The sequence below is a fragment of the Penicillium soppii genome, assembly GCF_028829465.1.
Source record: "Penicillium soppii strain IBT 18220 chromosome Unknown utg000006l, whole genome shotgun sequence".
NCBI classification, from domain to species: domain Eukaryota; kingdom Fungi; phylum Ascomycota; class Eurotiomycetes; order Eurotiales; family Aspergillaceae; genus Penicillium; species Penicillium soppii.
The window spans coordinates 376,491-396,927 of NW_026643236.1; the positions used below are offsets into that span (position 1 = coordinate 376,491).

The 20,437-nt window shown below is 47.2% G+C and overlaps 5 protein-coding genes across 5 annotated transcripts; 3 read left to right on the top strand and 2 right to left on the bottom strand.

The window, feature by feature from the left end:
* Nucleotides 1–383: 383 nt before the first annotated feature.
* N7529_007509 (uncharacterized protein) lies at nt 384–764 on the bottom strand (the record flags this gene model as incomplete). Its single annotated transcript, XM_057243036.1, has 2 exons — nt 384–569; nt 657–764. The coding sequence occupies 2 exons, from the start codon at nt 762–764 to the stop codon at nt 384–386; spliced, it is 294 nt and encodes a 97-aa protein (XP_057094574.1).
* A 206-nt stretch (nt 765–970) lies between these two features.
* On the top strand, nt 971–4,809 carry N7529_007510 (DNA repair ATPase SMC5; the record flags this gene model as incomplete). Its single annotated transcript, XM_057243037.1, has 6 exons — nt 971–1,441; nt 1,511–2,419; nt 2,475–3,368; nt 3,422–3,494; nt 3,551–3,678; nt 3,730–4,809. The coding sequence occupies 6 exons, from the start codon at nt 971–973 to the stop codon at nt 4,807–4,809; spliced, it is 3,555 nt and encodes a 1,184-aa protein (XP_057094575.1).
* A 4,806-nt stretch (nt 4,810–9,615) lies between these two features.
* N7529_007511 (uncharacterized protein) lies at nt 9,616–10,126 on the top strand (the record flags this gene model as incomplete). Its single annotated transcript, XM_057243038.1, has 2 exons — nt 9,616–9,696; nt 9,893–10,126. 2 exons carry the CDS (start codon nt 9,616–9,618, stop codon nt 10,124–10,126), a joined length of 315 nt encoding a protein of 104 aa, XP_057094576.1.
* A 5,266-nt stretch (nt 10,127–15,392) lies between these two features.
* N7529_007512 (C2H2-type zinc finger protein) lies at nt 15,393–16,309 on the top strand (the record flags this gene model as incomplete). The annotated part of the gene is given in 3 exon segments (XM_057243039.1): nt 15,393–15,564; nt 15,619–15,946; nt 15,958–16,309. 3 exon segments carry the CDS (start codon nt 15,393–15,395, stop codon nt 16,307–16,309), a joined length of 852 nt encoding a protein of 283 aa, XP_057094577.1.
* Nucleotides 16,310–16,959: 650 nt separating this feature from the next.
* Nucleotides 16,960–20,373, bottom strand: N7529_007513 (lipase family protein; the record flags this gene model as incomplete). Its single annotated transcript, XM_057243040.1, has 2 exons — nt 16,960–20,010; nt 20,068–20,373. 2 exons carry the CDS (start codon nt 20,371–20,373, stop codon nt 16,960–16,962), a joined length of 3,357 nt encoding a protein of 1,118 aa, XP_057094578.1.
* Nucleotides 20,374–20,437: the final 64 nt, after the last annotated feature.

Here is a 20,437-nt window from a genome sequence, read left to right on the forward strand (position 1 = left end):
ATATACAGATTGTTAGATGATGTACATGTTTGGGCCGATTGTCTAATCGGAATAACCTATCAAATACCAATAGACTTGTTCATGGGTCACCATAAGCTCAAAGTCCTGGGGCCTCGGAGTCGGCGGTTGTTAGGTGCGACTGATGGGTAACGTGTGTCGATTTCAAGTGCAGCTGGCTATGTGTAAAGTCCGTCGCTTGGAGAGCTTTGGAAGAAATAGGTTTCAGGTGGTAGTGAAAGCCAAAGGAGTATTTGAGATGTTATCCTTTGGGGGAGGACTAAACCGGCAACTTCCGTTGCGCTTGGGTTTTTCCTGCTGATTTGCGATAAACGGTAATCGTGATGGCGCTGCGCCATTTGACAGTGATGCCAGAAAATTCTGCTTCATCGACCGCCTGGATGTTCTTTGTCTTCGCCATTGAGGCCTTTCTGTTGCTTTTCTAACACCCTTGTATCCAGGTCTTTTATCTGGTTCTCGAGTATGCCTCTCCGCGCAACTAAGTTTGAGCGCATTCCTTGAAGAGCTTTGAGCTGTTCATCGAGGGTCGACTGCTGACGTTGCTGTTTCGTCTAAGTGAAAAAACCCCGGTTAGACATAAATCGAGATCAAATACCAATGCCATTGCATAGCTTCGGTCCGGATAGACTGGCTCATACCTCGGCAATTTCTTGATTGGTCTTCAACCCAGCACCATAGAGAGTGCCTGTAATAGTAATAGAGACCACAGCAGTGGTCAGTATCACTCTTTTTACATTCGGTGGCATAGTGTGAGTGTTATACAAGACAAAGCTATCTATCTGGTCGCAATCAATTTGCTATGTGTAATCTCTCACCGCCTACCCAAACCAGACTTAGTATTGATGGCGCGCACGCGTTTCGTTCGCGTTTGATCTGAACAAAGAACATTTTGACAAAGCGAATTTCTCTGACAGCCCATGAAGTTCCCTTAACAACTATTCGAGGGTCCATCATGGCATCACCCATTTTATCCCGTCGCCGACCGCGCAGCGAAGATGACGATGATACTGAGTCCACTCTTCTCTCTCAAGCATCAAGTCCCAAACGCCCCCGCCTAGACCCCGCCGATAGCGAAGCTGAGGTGACTGGAGAAGAAGATGACGAAGATGAAAGCGGGGACGATCAAATTGATGAGAGTGAAGACGAAGAAAAAAACTATGAAGCCCAAAGCGACGCCGAAAGCACCGGATCTGGTGCTTCAGATGTGATTGCCAACCCTCCGCAGGTTACACTCCACGCTGGCCTTGGCCCCGGTGGCTATAAGCCGGGCGCGATCGTACGCATCAAGGTGAAGAATTTCGTCACCTACACGTCAGCGGAGTTCTTCCCTGGCCCAAAGCTGAACATGGTCATTGGCCCTAATGGAACAGGAAAAAGCACACTGGTTTGTGCTATATGTCTGGGCCTTGGATGGGGACCACAGGTAAGAACAATAACTTTGATACTGTGCAGTTTTGCATTTGCACGGTCCACTGACGAATTTATTGTATAGCACTTGGGACGCGCCAAAGACCTGGGCGAGTTTGTTAAACATGGCAGCAAAGAGGCCATCATTGAGATCGAACTCTGTGGGCCACCGAAGTGTCGCCGCAATCCTGTCATTCAACGAACGATCAAACGAGATGGAAACAAGAGCTCTTTCTTACTCGATGGCCAGCCCGCTTCCATGAAAGAGGTTTTGAAACTAGCTCAATCTTTTGCCATCCAAGTCGACAATTTGTGCCAGTTTCTACCTCAAGACAAAGTGGCCGAGTTTGCTGCACTATCCCCAGTTGAGCTTCTCCATTCCACGCAGAGAGCAGCCGCTGGCCCGGAAATGCTGGACTGGCACAAAGCGTTGAAAGACTTAAGGAGCCAGCAGAAGAAACTTGAGGTTGACAACAGTGGCGACAAAGACACTTTAACAAATCTTGAAAATCGCCAAGAAATGCAAAGAGCGGATGTCGAAAAAATGCGCGAACGAGCTGAAATCAAGCGAAAAATCGAGCTTCTCGAGCTTTGTCGACCGATAGTGGAGTACAGGGAACACTACGAGGCCGTGAAGGCTATGAGGGAGACCAAAGTTGAACTCAACAAGGAATACGAACAGATTAAAGCAGATAACGCCCCTATCCTCCGTGCGGCAGAGGCCAAAGAAGATTATATCGCGCAGTTGAACGGTGTCAAGGATGACCGGAAGGATGCTCTTGATCACGCGTCTGCTGTCACAACCGAATGCGGGAAAAAGATCGATGATTTTGATGTCAAAATCAAAGATCTAGACGGCCGAATCGAGGCTGAGCGGAAGAGTAGTCAAAGTCAAAAGGCTGAAGCAACCAAGGCCCAGCAAACCATCAATAAACTTGAGCGCCAATTGCAGGAAGATGTGAGGTTTGATCCGGAATCCTTCAACGAGGCTCTGGTAAGAAACACTTGAATATTCCGTGTTAAAACAAACTTGCTCACAATCACATCAGAGAGAAAAACGGCTGCAGAAGCGCGAGCTTGAAACCAAAGCCGGAGAGATCAAAGAGAGACGTGATCCCATGGTTGCCGAGGGCCGAAGATTGATGACGAGCGTTCAAGAGGCCGAACTTCGGCTGAAAAACTTGGACTCAGCGGCCGGTCAGCAGGAAAACAAGCTCGAGAGGGCATCTCCAGATTCGTTCAAAGCATACAAGTGGATCCTTGAAAACCAAGACAAGTTTGAAAAAGAAGTGTATGGTCCCCCGATTGTGACGTGCTCAGTTACGGACTCCAAGTTTGCCGATGCCGTCGAATCTATATTCCAGAAGACCGACTTTGTCTCCTTTACCACCCAGACACCGGGGGATTTCCGGACCTTGCAGAGGCAGCTTAACGGAGAGATGAGGCTCCACGACATCACCATCAAGACCTGCTCGATACCCCTGGATAGATTCACGGCCCCCATGCCGAACGACCAGCTTCGGCGATTAGGGGGATTTGATGGTTGGGCCAAGGACTTCCTTGCCGGGCCTGACCCCGTTATCGCCATGTTATGCAGCGAGAAAAATCTTCATGCTCTTCCCATTGGGCTCCGTGATAATACCGATGAGGAGTTCAATCGTCTAGAAAATGGAACTTTGAGCTCTTGGGTTTCTGGAAAAAACTCTTTTCAAGTCGCTCGGCGTAGGGAGTATGGACCCGATGCGAAATCAACTCGGGTTCGACATGTCGAACAAGCGAAAGTGTGGACCTCACAACCCGTGGACCAGACTCTGAAACATCAGCTTGAAGAGCAAATTTCTGGCATGAAGGCACAATTTGAAGACCTGAAACAGCAAGTCAAATCCGAAGAGAGCCGTGGGTTGAGGATAAAGGAGGATATAGATCAGATACTTCGAGATACGGTAATCCTGCGGATTTCCCCGAATTTGCATCTTTTTGCTAACTTATTCTACAGAAAGAAATTGAGCAGGAGAAGGAGGTAAAACAGACCGCATATACTCAGTATCGCGCAATCCCAGAAAGAATCTGTATGGTGCCCTTCTTGATTTCATTCTACCGCCTAGCCATGTCTAACAATCTATAGCCCAACAAAAAGCCAAGCTTGATAACATTACATCCATGTTTGATGGTTTGCGAGAGAGAGTCCGTGAATACCGCAATGAGCAAGATGAGATTGCGATCCAAAAAGCCGAGGCCGTTATCCAATACGCCGTAAGTACCCTACAGGCACGATTGTCTTTTTTTTAATCTGACACCAAATAGGAGGCTATCAAACTGTACCGCCAAGCGCACGAGGAGCTTGTCGAAATTGAGATTCAATTTTTGGAGGCCACTTCAGACCTCCAAACTCTACGCGCTCGCAATGTCGATAGTACGAGATTAATGGAGGAGAAGAGGATAGAGCTGCAGGACATCAATCGCAAGCTCAAAGAAACAACCGCCAAAGCCAAGGTGGCGTCGCAAAAGGCTACACAAGCCAGGAGACTGGTGGGCGAGCATCCCGACGGGGAAGAGTTCGTCAATGCACTTGTAGAACATGATATCGACCGACTGGAAGCCGAGATTAGTTCCGAACAGGCCCGCCTCGAGCTCACTCATGGTGGCAGTAGCCACTTGATCAAGGAGTTCGAAGACCGCGAAAGAACGATTGAGAAGCTGCGCTCTAAGCTTACCGACTTCGAGGCTCAGGTCACGGAACTGAACACCGCAATCGAGGACATACGCAAGGATTGGGAGCCTCGTTTGGAGGCCCTGATCGAAAAGATCAGTGATGCTTTCTCGGATTCCTTCCGACGCATCGGGTGTGCTGGGCAAGTCACCTTGGGTAAAGCAGAAGACATTGGGCCCAATGAATTTGCAGATTGGTCGATCGTGATTCATGTTGCCTTCCGCCAGAACATACCACTGTCTGTGTTGAACGCGCATCGCCAGTCCGGCGGAGAGCGAGCCGTGAGCACCATCTTCTATCTGATGGCACTCCAATCGCTGTCCGCCTCACCCTTCCGCGTGGTTGACGAGATCAACCAGGGAATGGACCCACGTAACGAGCGCATGGTCCACGGACGTCTCGTGGACATTGCCTGTGCCTCGAGCGAGCCGGATGAAATCGGCGGCGGCGGGGGTGGTCAGTACTTCCTCATTACACCTAAGCTGCTGAACGGACTGGTTTACAAGCCGGGTATGCGTGTGCTGTGTATTTACAGTGGCGAGCACATGCCTGAAGATTATGGCAAGATTGACTTCAAAAAAGCGATTCGGAACATGGCCACGGTTGCAGCCGGCAGGAGGAACGGTCAAACCCAAGCCATTCAACGCAGTGGTCGAGTGGATGTTTACGCTTAACGAAGTCCTCGGTGTCTGGTGTCTGGTCTCTTTTCTCTTTGTTTACTCCCCATCATATACGCGATACCCAATTTTTCGGCCGCCGCTCGGCCGGTAACTGTTTGTATGACTTTTCTCCATAGCAATATTTCTGATTCCAAAAATTTTCTACGATTTAAGGCTCGCATATTGCTTCCGATTCCGATTTCTAGATCCCAGAAACAGTATAGAAGATCATACTCCGAGAATAGAAAACATATTGTAGATCATTCTCAAGAACAAGAAAAACTTGGTTCGCGAAGATCCCGTACCCCCAAGTAGTCACGACCTGCCCAACTGGGAGAAGACGTGGGTCCCCTCACCAACCACTGCGGCTCCCTGTTGGCCCCATATGCATGATCGGCCGCTCCGTGTCTGTGCTTCGGTACTTACAGGATTTTCATTTTAACTAGAGAAGGTCAAAGAGAGAAAGACAAAAAAAGAGTGGGCTGATCCCCCACCCACCAACTGCCCATTATTGACTAGGGAGGTACTGAGTTTATTGACTACCTAGGTAATATTCCATGGAAAGTTCTGTCAGATGGAAAAGGATTCACATCCATGCAATAGATCGGAATACTAAACAAAACGAGAAAAGAATCAACATCGGCTCACATCGCTTGCGGTAACTTGCGTTAGTTGATAATGAAAAGGGCCTCGTGCAATGAAAGAGAGAGAGCTCAGATCGACGGGCGTTTCCGTCGCAGATCATCGACATCGGAGGATTGAAGGCCAATGACTTTTCAATATTGTGCATTTCTCTCGCTAAGACCAACTCTAAATCGTCTGGCTTTTGGGTCTTTGTCTCTTTCGGGATTTGTCCGTCTCTCATGTGGCGCAATCTATCCGGTCTACTGCATACAATATGTAGTACTAAATAGGCACGTCCTTGGCTAGGGCTGATCAAATTATGCTTTGGCTTTGAGGCTATTGGCTCAATATTCTACGATACGTAGCCATGTGGTAAGGAATATGTTTGTATACATCATCTTTTTATTCTTTTCTTTCTTTTCTTTTTTTTGTTCGTTTTCCGTTTTCGGTTTGACTTTGAGCCCCCAAATAGTCCCCAACCCCCCAGCGCTAATGCTATGGTCACCGCCACACGGCCCTCATGATACCCTAAATTCGGGGAGACGACTAGGGAAGACACTAGGGTAAACGTCTCCCGACGCGTGGACCTTTTTATTTTACTATTTTCTTATTTTTCTTGAAGTGTTTTGTTTGCTTCTATAAAAGAAAATATCCGAATAAAAGGTCCGAAGGTGTGATATCCTCTGCATCTTACCTGTAGAACAGCGATACATCATGTTTCAATAAATGCACCCTAGGGCGCTTGGAGAGACAAATCCTGCACGGCCCCCCTAGTCAGATCCGAGAACGCACTGGTCACTAGTTGCTTGATCCTCATGATTAAACGGCCCCCAATAAACGTGGCGTAGGGGTCTCGGAGATATCCTCCAGGAACAAAGAAAACCAGAGTGAAACGAAATGACATACTATGTACAGTTTACGGGGTAACTACGGAGTACGTTGTAAGCGATGCGCCGTAAAAAGTTTACAGAGTTCAGATCCCAACGTCGCACGGTGGTCGCACAATCTCGGCCACAGGGGTAAAAATTCAGATCTGGCCGACCTGGTGACTTGGAAGTTTGTCAACGTATTACATTGTTGCTTTGCAGACTAATTATGCAGGACTTGTTATTGAGTCCTACCTAGGTACATGGTATAACTACTATCTATAGCAACCAGTTGGTTACAATATTGTACATATGTATCGTGTAATATAATGCAAGCCTCTCCACCCGAATTATATTACTCGATTAGGGCTCTGATGCGCCTATAGCGCGGCGCAATACACCCGATACCTACCCACGTCAATGGGACCCAACCTGGGCCCGGATCCAATAATATATGCTACATAAAATGCAGAGTTGGACACAAAAGTTCGGACGGCGCAAGGGCTAACAAGGATGTATTTTTGCCAACGCACACAGAAACCGGAATGCAACGGTAGGATGATCTACTGCTATACTACTCTACCAAACCAGAGCCGTACGGGATGATGCTTGCAAACGATGATCTCAATGAACGGCTATACCATTCCAAAACGAGTATCAAAGACGAACATCCAATCCCCGCACGATGGAAGAATCAATTGCCGACATGAAACACGAGTGTGGAATTCACCGGTCGATCGGCTGGGATCTACCGTTAGCGCACACATAAAACCACTCATATACGCCCAACGCCGACTACCGATACTACATACATGGTATTGGAGACGACGCTGTATGTAAACAGGGAATTTCCCTTGCCCATTTTTGTGGATGCTGACTTGATGATCACCGCGTGCACATCGAAATTCTATGTACGTGTATGCAAGCAATTCCGCACAGAGCTGGATGCGGGTATTATTGGCATTGAAGTCTCCAATTACACGATCGTACATGTGGCGATCAGTGCGGTGAGCATTGATCGCTTCTCGTATGCATTTGTATATGTGGGCGAGTTGTTGGAGGCCGGCGAATGTTGAAAGATGATCAGACCCTGCCCCTCTTCCCCCTCGGTGTGTGTGGTGGGGGGAGGGGGGGGGGGGGCTCTAAAGCAACCCCTATACGTGCATATAATGCACCATTCCAATGGCGGTTGATGTACGTAGAGTCTATGCACGAATAATGTGCACCTTTGTGGATCGAGAGATCACATAATCTTGAGTCAGCGAGCAGGGATTAGGACCCGGAAGAATTGTGTCTCAACGGTTGGGACAATATATTAACGATATCCGATCCGAAGCTGGATTTTATCGGATAGATAGATAAATGGGGATGTCATCAGTTAAGGGCAGAAGAGGCTGGTAGTGAGTTAGGAGCCTGATTAGGCAGGTCAGTAACCGCCGTCAGCCGTCACCGCTCCTGATTTTCTTAACATACTTTGGAAGACGCGCCAAATGATGCAACTACAAAACGTGAAATCATTGCGAATAAATTGTAATAATGTGTCCTTATTTGCACTATATGTAGCTTCTCAAGTTAATCTTAAATTATCCATTTTACTATAGAAAGACCGCGCTCTATACGAAAGGTCCTATACTAAAGGTTAGCCAATAAATTATGTGGTTTAACCATAACCTATAGTTAGTTTGTAGCCTATAGCCAACCCTATTCTATATAAAACCAGCACAGTTCCTAGCTTTGGATTTACTGTGTGTGCCTCGTTGGCAAAACAATAAGGAATATGTTTCATGGCAAACTATATAAATCAACCAAAGCCTATAGCCAAACATATTCTATAGAGAACCCACACTTCCTAAATTAGAGCTCCTATTACGATAAGTCACGAAAGAGACTTCTTTTTCATCCACAAGGCCCTAAAGTAAAGATTCATTCAGCCGCAGAATAATTACAAAAGCCCTGTGATTCCAAGCTATGTTGAAAAACTAACTCCTACAGTTGCGACATATATTCCCTACGAATCATCCTACTATAAAAAGCCCACTATTTCTTCATCATTGATTTGCCCTCTATCACTATTGAAAATATGTATCCTTAACTCTCACTCCGCCGTGGAACTAACACTTCCACAAACACTCGAAACTGACACAGAGAATGAAGTCACCGCAAGGCAATATTGGGACCAAAGTCCATGGCATGGAAACCGCTACAACGAGCATACTAGGAATTGCAAGATAACCGGAGGGAGATCTCCGAGGCACTCTTCTCACCTCTCAACCCTCTATGGACGTCGCATGGTGAGCACTCCCACCCAGACTCTAAAATAACCACTGAGAGCAAAGGGCGGAATTTGACATGGTAGGTGGTAAAGCAGACGTTCAAGCAATGGGAGAACAACCGGACAAGGCGGAGAAAGGTATGCGGCGCACTAATGAGGGTGGCTTATACATACATGGACCTTTCACATGGAAAATTCTCGATAGATGGCCTTCTTGTGATGTCGTGTCTCGGGCGGATGATAAGAAGTCAGCTGGGATTATCTGAGAAGAAGGCTGACGATTGGCATGGGCTCGTTGGAGGAAAAAAAGGGTTTGTGGTGGGACGAAAATGACAAATATGTGGCGGCATGCATGGAACTGAATGTATTTTGAAAGCTAAAGGGCGGAAAATTGTGGATGTGAATAATAGCATCATGGAATTGCCGTCGTGGGGCTTTATGGACAATTAAAATGAAATGGTAGTTCCTTACGGGGAAGAATTTGATGGGAAAGAGCTGAATGCGATGAGTGTGGAGAGCCAATCATCCGGATGGTGGGGTGCAACGAACAGATTGGATTACCATGATTGGTGACGTCGAGTTACAGTTGCTGCTGGGTTATTATACAACCATCTCTGTAACTATGGGCCGGCGAATGTTGAAAGATGATCAGTCCCTGCCCCTCTTCAGATACTAGAAACGCGCTATATGATGTAAGTATAAGACACTATAGAGCTCTTACTAAGTGTGCATCGTTGGCAAAACGATAAGTCATAAAAGGAATCTCTTTTCCATACACGAATAAGGCCTTGTCAACCAAGTTTCATTTAGCCGCAGAATGTTTATAAAACCATTGTGATTCCAAGCTATATCATAGCTCTCACTCCTAAAGTTACTACAGATCTCTTACGCATCTTCCCATTCTAACAAGAGCCCAATATCTCGAAAATCATTGCTCTGTCCTTTATCACCATCCTGAATATTTATTCTTAGCCCTAAATTACCCTTGGAAGTTGTACATTGCCGGCTTCCACAAAAACTCAAAATGAACACGGAGAGCAAAGCCGATAGAGAGAAAGCATGGCAAGCAAAGATTTGGCGTACACGCTGTTATTGCGAGCGAATCAGGAACTAGAACATGACCACGCAGAGCAGATAGAGGTATGCGTAGCACTCTTGACGGTGGCTGCAACATACATGAGACTCACAAACACAGAAACGCTAAACTAGGCGACGCACGACGAGATAAATGACGAGAGAAACAGTCTTGTAGCGTTATCGTGTCTCGGGTGAGTGATACTGAGTCAGCTGGGAGTGACTGAGAATTCTGACGTTTAGCGTGCTAATTTTTCCAAAGAAGGATGCTTTGAACAAGAATGGCAACCCTGTGGAGCCATGGATGCAAGTGAACGTATTCTTAGAAAGGAAGAGGCGCAAAATTGTCGACGCAGATCATGGCATCGAGGAAATGCCGCGGTCGATTGTGATTTTGGATAAGGTAGAGGACATCATAAAACCTTACGGGGAACAGTATAATGACATCGAGCTGGATTTGTCAATGCCGGTCGCAGAATGGAATGAACTAATCTAATTGTAATTGGTGATATTGAGTTACAGTTGCTGCTTAGTTATTATACAGTCATATTTGCCTATTACTTCTTCAACTATGCTTTGTTTGGTAATATATATAGCGTCATAACTCAGTTTTAACAGATTCAGATAGTTCTTCGATCACACTAAATTAAATCCTGAATCCTAATCTGTATGGAATTTGTTATTTGACACCTTACGCCTAAGGTGAGGGAGCGCCTAATTGACAAGCACATGGATAGGAGGGAGCGATCGTCGTTTTTTGTTTTGGCGGTTGCTACTTGAATAGCTTCAAAAGAAACAGTTCAGGGGTCACTGTAGAGTCTCTTCATGTCTTTCATACGATTTCAGTTAAGAAGGTGATATACTAGTAAGAAATAAATAATATTTTCAGTGGATTGCGAAGGGATGCACATTAATCAAAGCAATCAAACACCAAACTTTAATATATCCCTTCTTCCGGAGGGTAAAAACTTGGAAGTTCGATGCTATATATTGTCAGCATTAGTAAATTGACTATTAAGGGACTATCAAACCACCTCGAAGACTATGCCCGGGAGTATATCTGAATTTGGGTACATGAGCTTCATACCTCCGAGGCGCGGATAGTTTCATGGGTCTGCGGCAGGAATGTTTCTCGGATGTTTCACAGCTCAAGTGGAGTGAATGGAGCGCCGATCATATATACCAGATACGACAGTTACAGGAGGTCAAGGTCTAGAATGTCGATCTAGCGATTTGAAGAGATTGGAAAATAAGGGGGGTAATAGCAAACAAGAACAACAAGATCTATGACAAGATGACGATAGCTTCGAAAACACCTCCCTAAAATAGGCATCGAAGACAAGACATGGGGCAGACTCCATGTTCTCCAAGGCAAAAGAAATATAGAACCCAAGGGCCAGTTCGCCCGGAAGAAATTGTACATGTGGTTAGCGCAAATGCCATGCGCCAGCCCCACGGCCGATCACACACGGGGTTTATACTTAAAGAGGAAATAGCGTAGTCGGTAGGATCCCGGCAAGCATTCTCATTTGTGATCGGCTCGCCCTCGACGAACAGGTCGTTGTTTCACGGACTTAAGACATGCCGAGTCCCAACCGCCTCTCGCCTAGGCATGGCTTTGGTACCATCAACGGGTGCCAATTAAAACCAGCCTAGTACTATTACTCGGTAGCAACAAATAGCCCTGAATTATTAATGAGTCCTTCGGTCCGGGCTCCGTGGACGTGATTTACCCCCTTCCTGCTGTTAGATCTGCCGCTTTGTTGTCAGACTGTAGCGATCGCCGTCGATCACTCGTTTGGAAGGCTGGTTGTAGCAGGTGATTAAGGGTCTTATTTTTGCTTTTGATACTTTTATAGAATTACTTTTTCTTTGCTCCTGATTTTCAGTCTCGGGTTCGGGTACAGCGTATACGAAACATACGATCAGGGTCTATTGGAACCATCATCGATATACGGTGTACCAGTTGCCTTTTTCTCCCTACCATTTTAAGGGGGCGAATAAAATCAAAGACATGATGTAGCAACAAATTCATGTACAACGTGTATGTACGTTGTAGTAGATCCTGAAGGAACAGTTACATGCAGTATATCACTAAAATAAAAATAGACATTAAAATCAATAATCAACATTGCAGGCAATCATTCAATCTAATCTAGATACCGACCAATATGCCGATAAAATGCATTAATATTAAGTATGACATGGGTACGGAGTACATGGGGCCAAAATAATAAGAAGTCAACGCGTAGATAGTATCTATATTACGTGGAGGGCTGCATCGGAGGCATTCCCAAACTGGACATCGCTTAGCGATGGCGGGCGATCATGGGCTGAGTCAGTGGGTGGGAGCTATGGCCAGCGGTTATCCCCTGAAGTTGGATCTTCGTTGATCCACCGATCTATTTCAAAAAGGAAGGAGGTTAGATATCAGGTCCTAAATTAGAGATTTAAGATCTAAGTTAATGTTGAGAAGCAGAATATGGATGTTTCCAGGAATATCATTATTAGCCTTCGTATTTGAATGTGTTACTTCAATCTTAAATCAGAAACCTAAAATGAGGGAAAAATTAAAAAGAAAAAGCAAACATACTACTGCAGCGGGAAGATCATCATGCGGATATCCCATCGGTCGCAGACAGGTGCATCGGGCTTGATGCCAGATTAGGGCTTGATGCCACGTGAAATCAGGAGTCGAAAAAGACCATACAACATATCATACTGCAGGATGCATATTGCATATTGCATATGCATGCACTTTTCGGCGTCCAATAGAAGCACCTTCCCAAGTAGGACAAGCGTAAGATCGGATCTACCAATCCCGATCGGCGTAAACAAGGTTGGACTTAGAATTTCCGGCTCTACGGTGATTTACCCAAGAGATTTACGGGGGCTCTTTCCCGAAGTTTCGATGTGAATATGTAAATTACAGTGTTTTGACCCAAAACAGTATAACTTTGAGAAGCCGGTCTTTCGTCATGAGTGTAGACCAAAACCTTTTTAGATTTAGATTTTAATTTTTAATTTTTAATTTTAATTATAGTTTTCATGAAACAAATATGAATGTGATATACCACATACAAAAGTCGCATGGCTCATGCAGGTGCCATGTGTTCGCTAAAAGGCAACCAGTCAAGGCACATCGTATAGAGCGTATAGTCCACAATCCGTGCATGTCTCTATCACATCTTAGACTCTGCACTGCACTGAGGAGATCAAGGTTCCTCGTGTGGCTGGAAATCCGTATAAGCCCCACTGATTTGCGACCATTACTTTGACCGGGGCAAGGTTGTGGCCCATGGGAAAAAAGGGGTGAAGTCGCGTGGCATGGGCCCAGTGCCCCGGGAAATACTAGAAGCGATCAGCGATCACGGCTGAGTCCGTTGCTTACCCGGATCTATAGCCAAAATAGGATAGCTCGATCACTCTTGGATGGAAATACCTCGGTTCAGTTGGAATTGAACTATTGATTGTTGACTAGGAATGGAGAGTGCGTACGTGGCAGGTGTATGAAGAGGCTCCGTAGTTCATAGGAGACAGTAAAATTTGATATCTCATTCCCGGGGAGACATTAACATTCGAATTAACATTTCCAGCAAACGTAAAAAAATCCGCAAACGTAAAAAAAGGCTGCGGATCACGTATTTCCCGGTTTCATCGGAGAAAAGAAAAACACAAAATCTGAGTTCAAAGCGGGAAAGGCCTCTGAGATGGGAATCTCTACTCGAGGTAAGATTTTCTCCCCCAAACTCTCCAGCCAGGATTCGTGTCTCACAGCGATGACCATCCTATTTACCAGCTCAACCAAAGTTGAATCTAGAGTGGAATAACCATTTACCCTGAGCAGAACCAAGGGACGCCCAATCACTGCCCACGGAATACTAAGACCGTGAGCCAGGCTCCGTTGAGGATAGACGATCCGTACCAAGTGCCGACACCAATGAAGGGGCTGATCATCCATGATCCGCGCGGGCGATCCTCACGCTCGAGCCATTCTAGATTACTAGTATTATATGCCTCAATACGATATAGAGAGAGGATGTGGGAATACGTCACGAAAATGAGGCGCATCAATGTTTTTCATAGTATGTTAGATATCAGGCTAAGAGTTAATATATATTGTAGATAGTATATATGATATAGACCGTCCAAATTCGCTATAATTCCCGACTGTCACCGGCGATCCCAGCTAAAAGGGTTAAAGGCATAAGTGGATCTCGCTTCCACGAGGCATTGTGGATCTGCCTTCACCAATCAATATCAACGCCCGTGCAGAAGTCGTGCACGGTCCTGTCCGAAACGGTAATAAGTACTAATAGGAAACTCCAGTCCACTGTAGTAAACAGGAGTAATGTTCCAGAACGCCGATCAAAATCCATTTCAACGACCGTTTTGGCTGGTAGCGAGGAACTCCATAGGAATGATCTTCAGGAGCAGGGTCTTGGATCGACTCGGGCCTTGTCACCTTCTTGAATCAGTGATGAATCCCCCAATTGCCGAAATAATCGTTTTTACTTTCTCCAGTCCCCCATTGTTTTTACTCAAAGATCCACGATCGGTGACCTATTCTGCAGAGACAAACCGTAAACGTACCATATGCTCTCAAAAGTCAAATAGAACAAAAAGAAAATAATCAAATAAATCAAGTTTTGCTCCCTGCATACATTGTACCTCTCACCGTGTCTCCTGCGCTCCGTAAGGTTCGTGTAAGCGAGAGCCCGGGCCCATGGGTACCGTTGGCTGGGATTCACATCGTAGTCTCGCCCGCGCTTAGAGCCGCCCTTTGAACACCCGACATATTAACAATCTTAAATGGGTAATTAATTTAATGCATACATTGGACATTGTTCTAAATTGTGAAGGACGGGATATGTAAGCATCATCTACTCCGTATATGTAGAGCAAATATGATTTCCCGGAGGTGTAGCCCAAAACGGGTTAGTCTGATCCTTTGTGACCTTCCCTTTTGGATTTCTGCGCCGTTTTCCCCATAGCCACGCGACAGAATGATCTCCTGAACCGTGTCATCCCCGGGTTTTTCATTCATATCAAGGTGTCATTATTGATGTATCACAAAAAAGGTAGGTCATTTCTCGAGACTATAATATTCTTTTCTATCAGAAGATATCTGCTAAATCAATTCGCCGATCACACTAGAATCTGATCGTACAACCGTTTATGGGGCGGATGTGACAGGTAAGCAAGATTCAGAGGATCTGCACTAACCGTAGCCGAGGTGAAATCATCCAACGGGGTCTTTCCGGCCTCCCAAATTGGGTTTAGTGGCTGCACATCCCGCAAGGCTGATAGGTTCACCAGGGTTTCCTTGTGCGCGGCTTTTCGCGTGGGCAAATCGTCATTCCCCACGTTAATCTCCGAAAAGATATTTTCAGGTTAAATTTGCTTTTTAATTTTTCTTTATTTTCACATTTTAGCATTTATTCGGTTCAATGAAATTTTTTTTTTTCCCCCTTACAATTTGCCTTTCTATAATCCCAAACGGGAAACTTAAATCAAAAATTAATTAAATTAAGCTTTGGAACGGACTGTCTCATCCCCAAAGAATAAAAAAGAAAAGAAAAAAGAAATTCGAACAATTAAATGAATTAAATTAAATAAATAATTGGTAACGTAAATCGTAATTTTACCTTATAGTCGGCATCGTCCGCTGGCGATCATCAGAGAACTACTATAAACCTCGTGTCGTCCCTCATATGCTGATTATTTGAAACACATCTGGACTTCCCCAAACACCACACATCATGGATCTCGCCAACCTACTCTCCAGCACGGCTGTCAAGCCATCATATACTCCCGTCGACTCAAGCTACTATAAGCGTTCGGCGCCTCTCTCCCCACCAGCCGAAGAGCCTAAGGTCTCGCTGCCTTCAATTTCGTCCCTCCTCGAGGGTGCTGATGGCCAGCACTCAGCCAGTGAGTAACCTATCAATATCAAAATCAATCACCAACAACTAACAAACCATCTAGAGCGTCAGCGTCTCTCACCATCAATCGGTGAACGCCACGTCAGGGTCCAGTCCTACGAACTGCCCCCAACACCACCATTGCGTCCCGGCTCCGGCCACGGCCACAACCGCGCATCACCAGAGACATTCAAGGAGCACCCTCATCGCTCCTCCATCTCCAGCAATGGCTCCATCCACATCCAACACTCAGCACCATACGCCTCCCCCGCACCAAGTGTCTCATCCTACACATCTCCCATCGATGCCCCCCAACAAGCAATCTACTACACCCGCCCACCAACAACATCTACTTTCGCACCCTCAACACCAGCCCCAGCACCCCAAATGCCGTCTGTGCAAGTCCCACAGCAACCAACCCACTCGCACTCGCACTCGCACTCGCACTCGCTCTCCCACTCCTCAGCCCTGATCTCCCCAGTGACCCCAGCCTGGCAACACCACCACTACTTCCCCCCTCAACCACAACCCCCTACCAACAAAACCACGACCGCTACATCTGCCGCACCTGCCACAAAGCATTCTCGCGGCCCTCCTCGCTGCGCATCCACTCGCACAGCCACACAGGCGAGAAGCCCTTCCGCTGCACGCACACCGGCTGCGGCAAGGCCTTCTCTGTGCGCAGCAACATGAAGCGCCACGAGCGCGGCTGCCACTCTGGTCGACCGGCGGCTGCCACCGCATTGGTGGTTTGAGCGCTGGCGTTACCTGCCTGTTTAATGTATTTTTTTTGTGAAAAAGGTTTCTGCTGTTTCTTTTGTTTGGCGTTGTGTGTCCGTGATACCCTGGATGGTCTTTGTTTCCCACTTAGATGGGTCGGTTCATACAGTTACGATGAGAAATGTATATTCTATGACTACGGTTGTGTGCTCCTTTGTATTTGGTATAAGACATTGTAATTGTAGATTTTCGTTTTAGCATGTACTTTGCCACATGATTTTTTTTCCATTCAAGAATGGAAAATTGAGCAGACATGTGTTGCATAGGAACTACACTAAGACTTCCCAAATCATACGATGGGAGTCATTTGCTCAATGCTCAGTAGGAGAGTTCGTATTCAGCTTGGGATCTACAATGCAAATCAAGGTCTCCTGAGAAGATCTCCAGACCCCCAATTTCCCGCGGCGACCTCCGATGGCCAATTCGCCCGTAAATCACACCGAGATAAACGATCTACAATATTTTACGAATCGCTCCGGCCTAGGCATGTCTAGCATGCAGACCCATCAATTGTATCGAATCTCAGTCTTCTCTATCTAGTTATCTGCAAACATACCAAACCTTAAATGTCATAAAATCATCAATGTAAATAACGAACCACCACAAATATACCCAAGCACTGACCCTACTCATCCAAAACCCCCCTCACCAAAGCCGCAAGACTAGTCTCATACCTCGCGGGGTTATGATCACTCAACATACCTCCAGCAAACCTCAATTCCCCAAACCAAGCCGCAACATCCCTAACAAATATCAACTGCACCCTCGTAGCAGGCCTCCCCAGCCTCCCCCCATCAACAAGATCAGACATGGTAAAAGCATCGCGCTGCAAGACACGCATAGTCTCAACAACAAAGACCTCACCCGGCGGCATGAGCTTCGGCGCGCGCATCTCCTCACGCAGCAATTTAAGTGTTTTCCACGCCCACGCATCCTCGCCCACACCATCGCCCGCATTGACGACCAGCGGGGGCTGGTTGACGTAGAATTTGTGAATGATGCTCTGGCGGAGGGAGTCGCCGAGACGTTGGCGGATGTGTGATTTTGCGCCGGAGGAGTCTCTGAATGAGACTGAAGCGGTGTGCATGTCTTGGAGGATCCCGAGAGAGAGACACGGGACGATGTCTGAGCCGTTGACGATGGTTGTGATTAGACCTCTGGTGGCGAGGCGCAGGAAGGGGGACATTACGGCTGGGGGGCCGTAGGCGTAGACATGGATTGGGCGGTTGGCGGGGAGGGTGTAGCTTGATTGGGGGGTTGTTGTGCTTTTGGATGGGTCTTGTAGGAGGCTTGGACGGTAGGATGATGTTATGAAAGATGTCCCTGATTGGGATGGATTTGGCTCTGAGATCATTGTTGCCAGGAGGGCAGCAACGCCGCCGCCGAGGGAGTGTCCGCATAGCACGATGCCGTAGTCTTGGAATTCTTCGAGTGCAGCGCGGAGGGTGATCATGACTCTACCGCCACCGCCTTCTAGGAGGCGCTTTGCGGAGGCGTGCATACCTTTGTGGACTTTCCAGGATTTGCCTTGCCATTCGAGATCGTCGTAGTCGCAGGTCATGTCTGTGAGTATATCTTCGAAGCCCCATGTTCCTCGGAGGGTGAGGACGATGGCTTTGGAGTCGTGGTCTATGGAGAGATAATGGACGAGTGGGAAGCCTGTTTCTGTCTCCCCGGCTGAGTTCGAGCCACCTGCTGGGTCGACGAAGGATGACAGCAAAATTGTGGAGGATGGGAGGCCAGCGTTTTCTGAGAATGCGCTGTGCGCGTGGCCATCTGATGTGGTGCTCGGCAGGCTTTTGGGATCTCTTGGTACACCCATGACTTTGAGTGCATTGGAGCCATATGAGGCCGATGAAAAGCGACAGAATCGCCTGATGTTCTGAACGAAGTGCCTCTCGGGGAATATTCCCGGAACGATGCCATCGCGATTGAGAGCTTGGATGGTTTCCGTGTCTCCGTAGGTACTTTTGCGAGGCCGGTGCGCGAGTAGCAGTGATGTCTCGGAGCCTGCAGTTGCCAGGGAATATAGGCTGGGGGTGTATGAATGAGATCTTCGATGTAGAGCCGACGAATCGGGTCGGTTGTCGCTTGCTGATACCCTGCCATCCGCCTCCGATCTTGTTATAGACAAAGAGCTGCTACTGCGAACGTGAGTCCGAGACGCGGCAGGCGATCCAGAACGGAGGTCAGCACCGCGGCGTGATATGAAAGCATCTGTTTGAGTGAGGAGCGACTCTTGACTATTATGCCTCATTGCAAAATGCCCTCGTGGGCCCTTTGGGGAATGTATATCATGGGACGGAGTGTGCTTTTGCGATTGGGGCGAATGTTTCTGAGAAGAGTTCGGGTAGGGCGATCTCCGTAAACCTCGATTCGGGAGAGGGGTTGCTGGCCGAAAATTTGGAGGTTCGGTTTGTCTCTTCTTGAGCTCAGGTTTAGTGGAAACTTCTCGTGCAGTTGCTTCCTTCACAGCGGCAGTCCCCTTCATAGGCCTGGGCGGCAGACGGGGAGCAGAAATCCCGGATGGCCCGGGTTGTTTGATAGACTTCCTTTGTGATGATGGTGGTGGTCGCTTCGTTTCATTTGCTTCTGAGATGGATGGCTTGACCTTTTGCGAAACCCTGCTAACTGAGCCTTTACTGAAACCAGGCCTTGGAGCTTCCTTGGGTGAGTCGGTCGTCCCTTCGAGCTTGTCGGCATTATTTACACCAGAATGTGAACGCGACCGGCCATGATAGGACTCTGCTGGGCTGTCAGGCAAGTGACTGTTCAGCAGTACTCGATTGTGATGGCCGGGCTCAGGCACGGGAGCAATACCAGGAACGTCGTGCGGTCGTAACTGAGTGCTTTCGGATTTGTTGAAAGCTGTTCTGAACACCACTGTTTGTCGCGGAAATCGTCGCTGACCGTCAATCATGACTGTATCTCCATAATTATGACCATGGTGGAATCGTTCCTCAATCATCTTCGTCCCTGGCGGCGGTGCGATCTCTGCCATATCATCATCATAGATATCGACCGTGATCGTTCGCGCCGTGAGGACTTCTGATCTAATGGATGCATGGCAGCCCTGAGGCAACTGGCTCATAATATAATCGCGGACATCCTCATCAGATACCTGCTGCTGACCATCCAAGGGAAGTGAAAGACGATGGCCCAGTGTATCGGTGGAGTCTGAGCGCCTGACTGCATCGAATGTTTCTTCACCATTACCAGGCATCACAAAGGACGCACTGCAGGGTTCCACAACTGCCTCATTTCCGCGGTCAGCGAACTGCAGCTGATGGGACCCGATTACATCTGCCCTTGCACCGCTGTCTAAGATAACGACATCCCAAACGACCTCGTCTCCACCATTCTGGCGCAGATGGCGTTCAGTATTCTTCTTTCCCCACCGCTGCAGTAGTGCAAAGCCCAGAGACCCAACGAGTAGATCTCCGACACCGATATTCTTGATATTTGTACCCGGTTCAATGGATCTAAACTCGCGCCGAATGAGCGTGATGATGGCCGCGATGGCCCTGGATGACTCAGTGGACCCTAAAATTGCATCCAAAGTAGATAATAGTGCCTGCGAAAGATTGGAAATCGAAGACAATGTAGTAGACGAGAAGTGGAATGTTGCCGCAGCGAAAAAAGATGCCGAGGTCACAGTTGTGTGTAACGTTGCCAGCTATGCGGAGTTAGTCATCTGGGCAAGACAGTCAGGATAATGAACAGGATCAGTTACACTTCGCTCAAGGAGAGTCTCTGCCTCTGCTCTACCGTGTTCATCACCACTTCGAATCGCGACATCGCGTCCTGCCCTTGTCAAGATCCCCTCTACCAAGGCCCTGCTTAGTTCCAGGCTAGTGAGAGTAGTGGCACGCGCGCCATCTAGGGCAGCTCCGCCGAAGAATGTTCCCAATCGTAAAGATAGTGAAGTTGACTGGGTAATCAAGGATATCAGAGATGCGACTGGACGTGGGAGTAGTGTTGACCCTGTTGAGTTGATCTGCGCAAGTTCAGTGGATTGTTTTGGTTCCTTAGATTTCATGATGATATAATTTCATTGAGTTAAAAATGGTTAAAATGTTTAGAAAGAGCATGTGGAATTGATT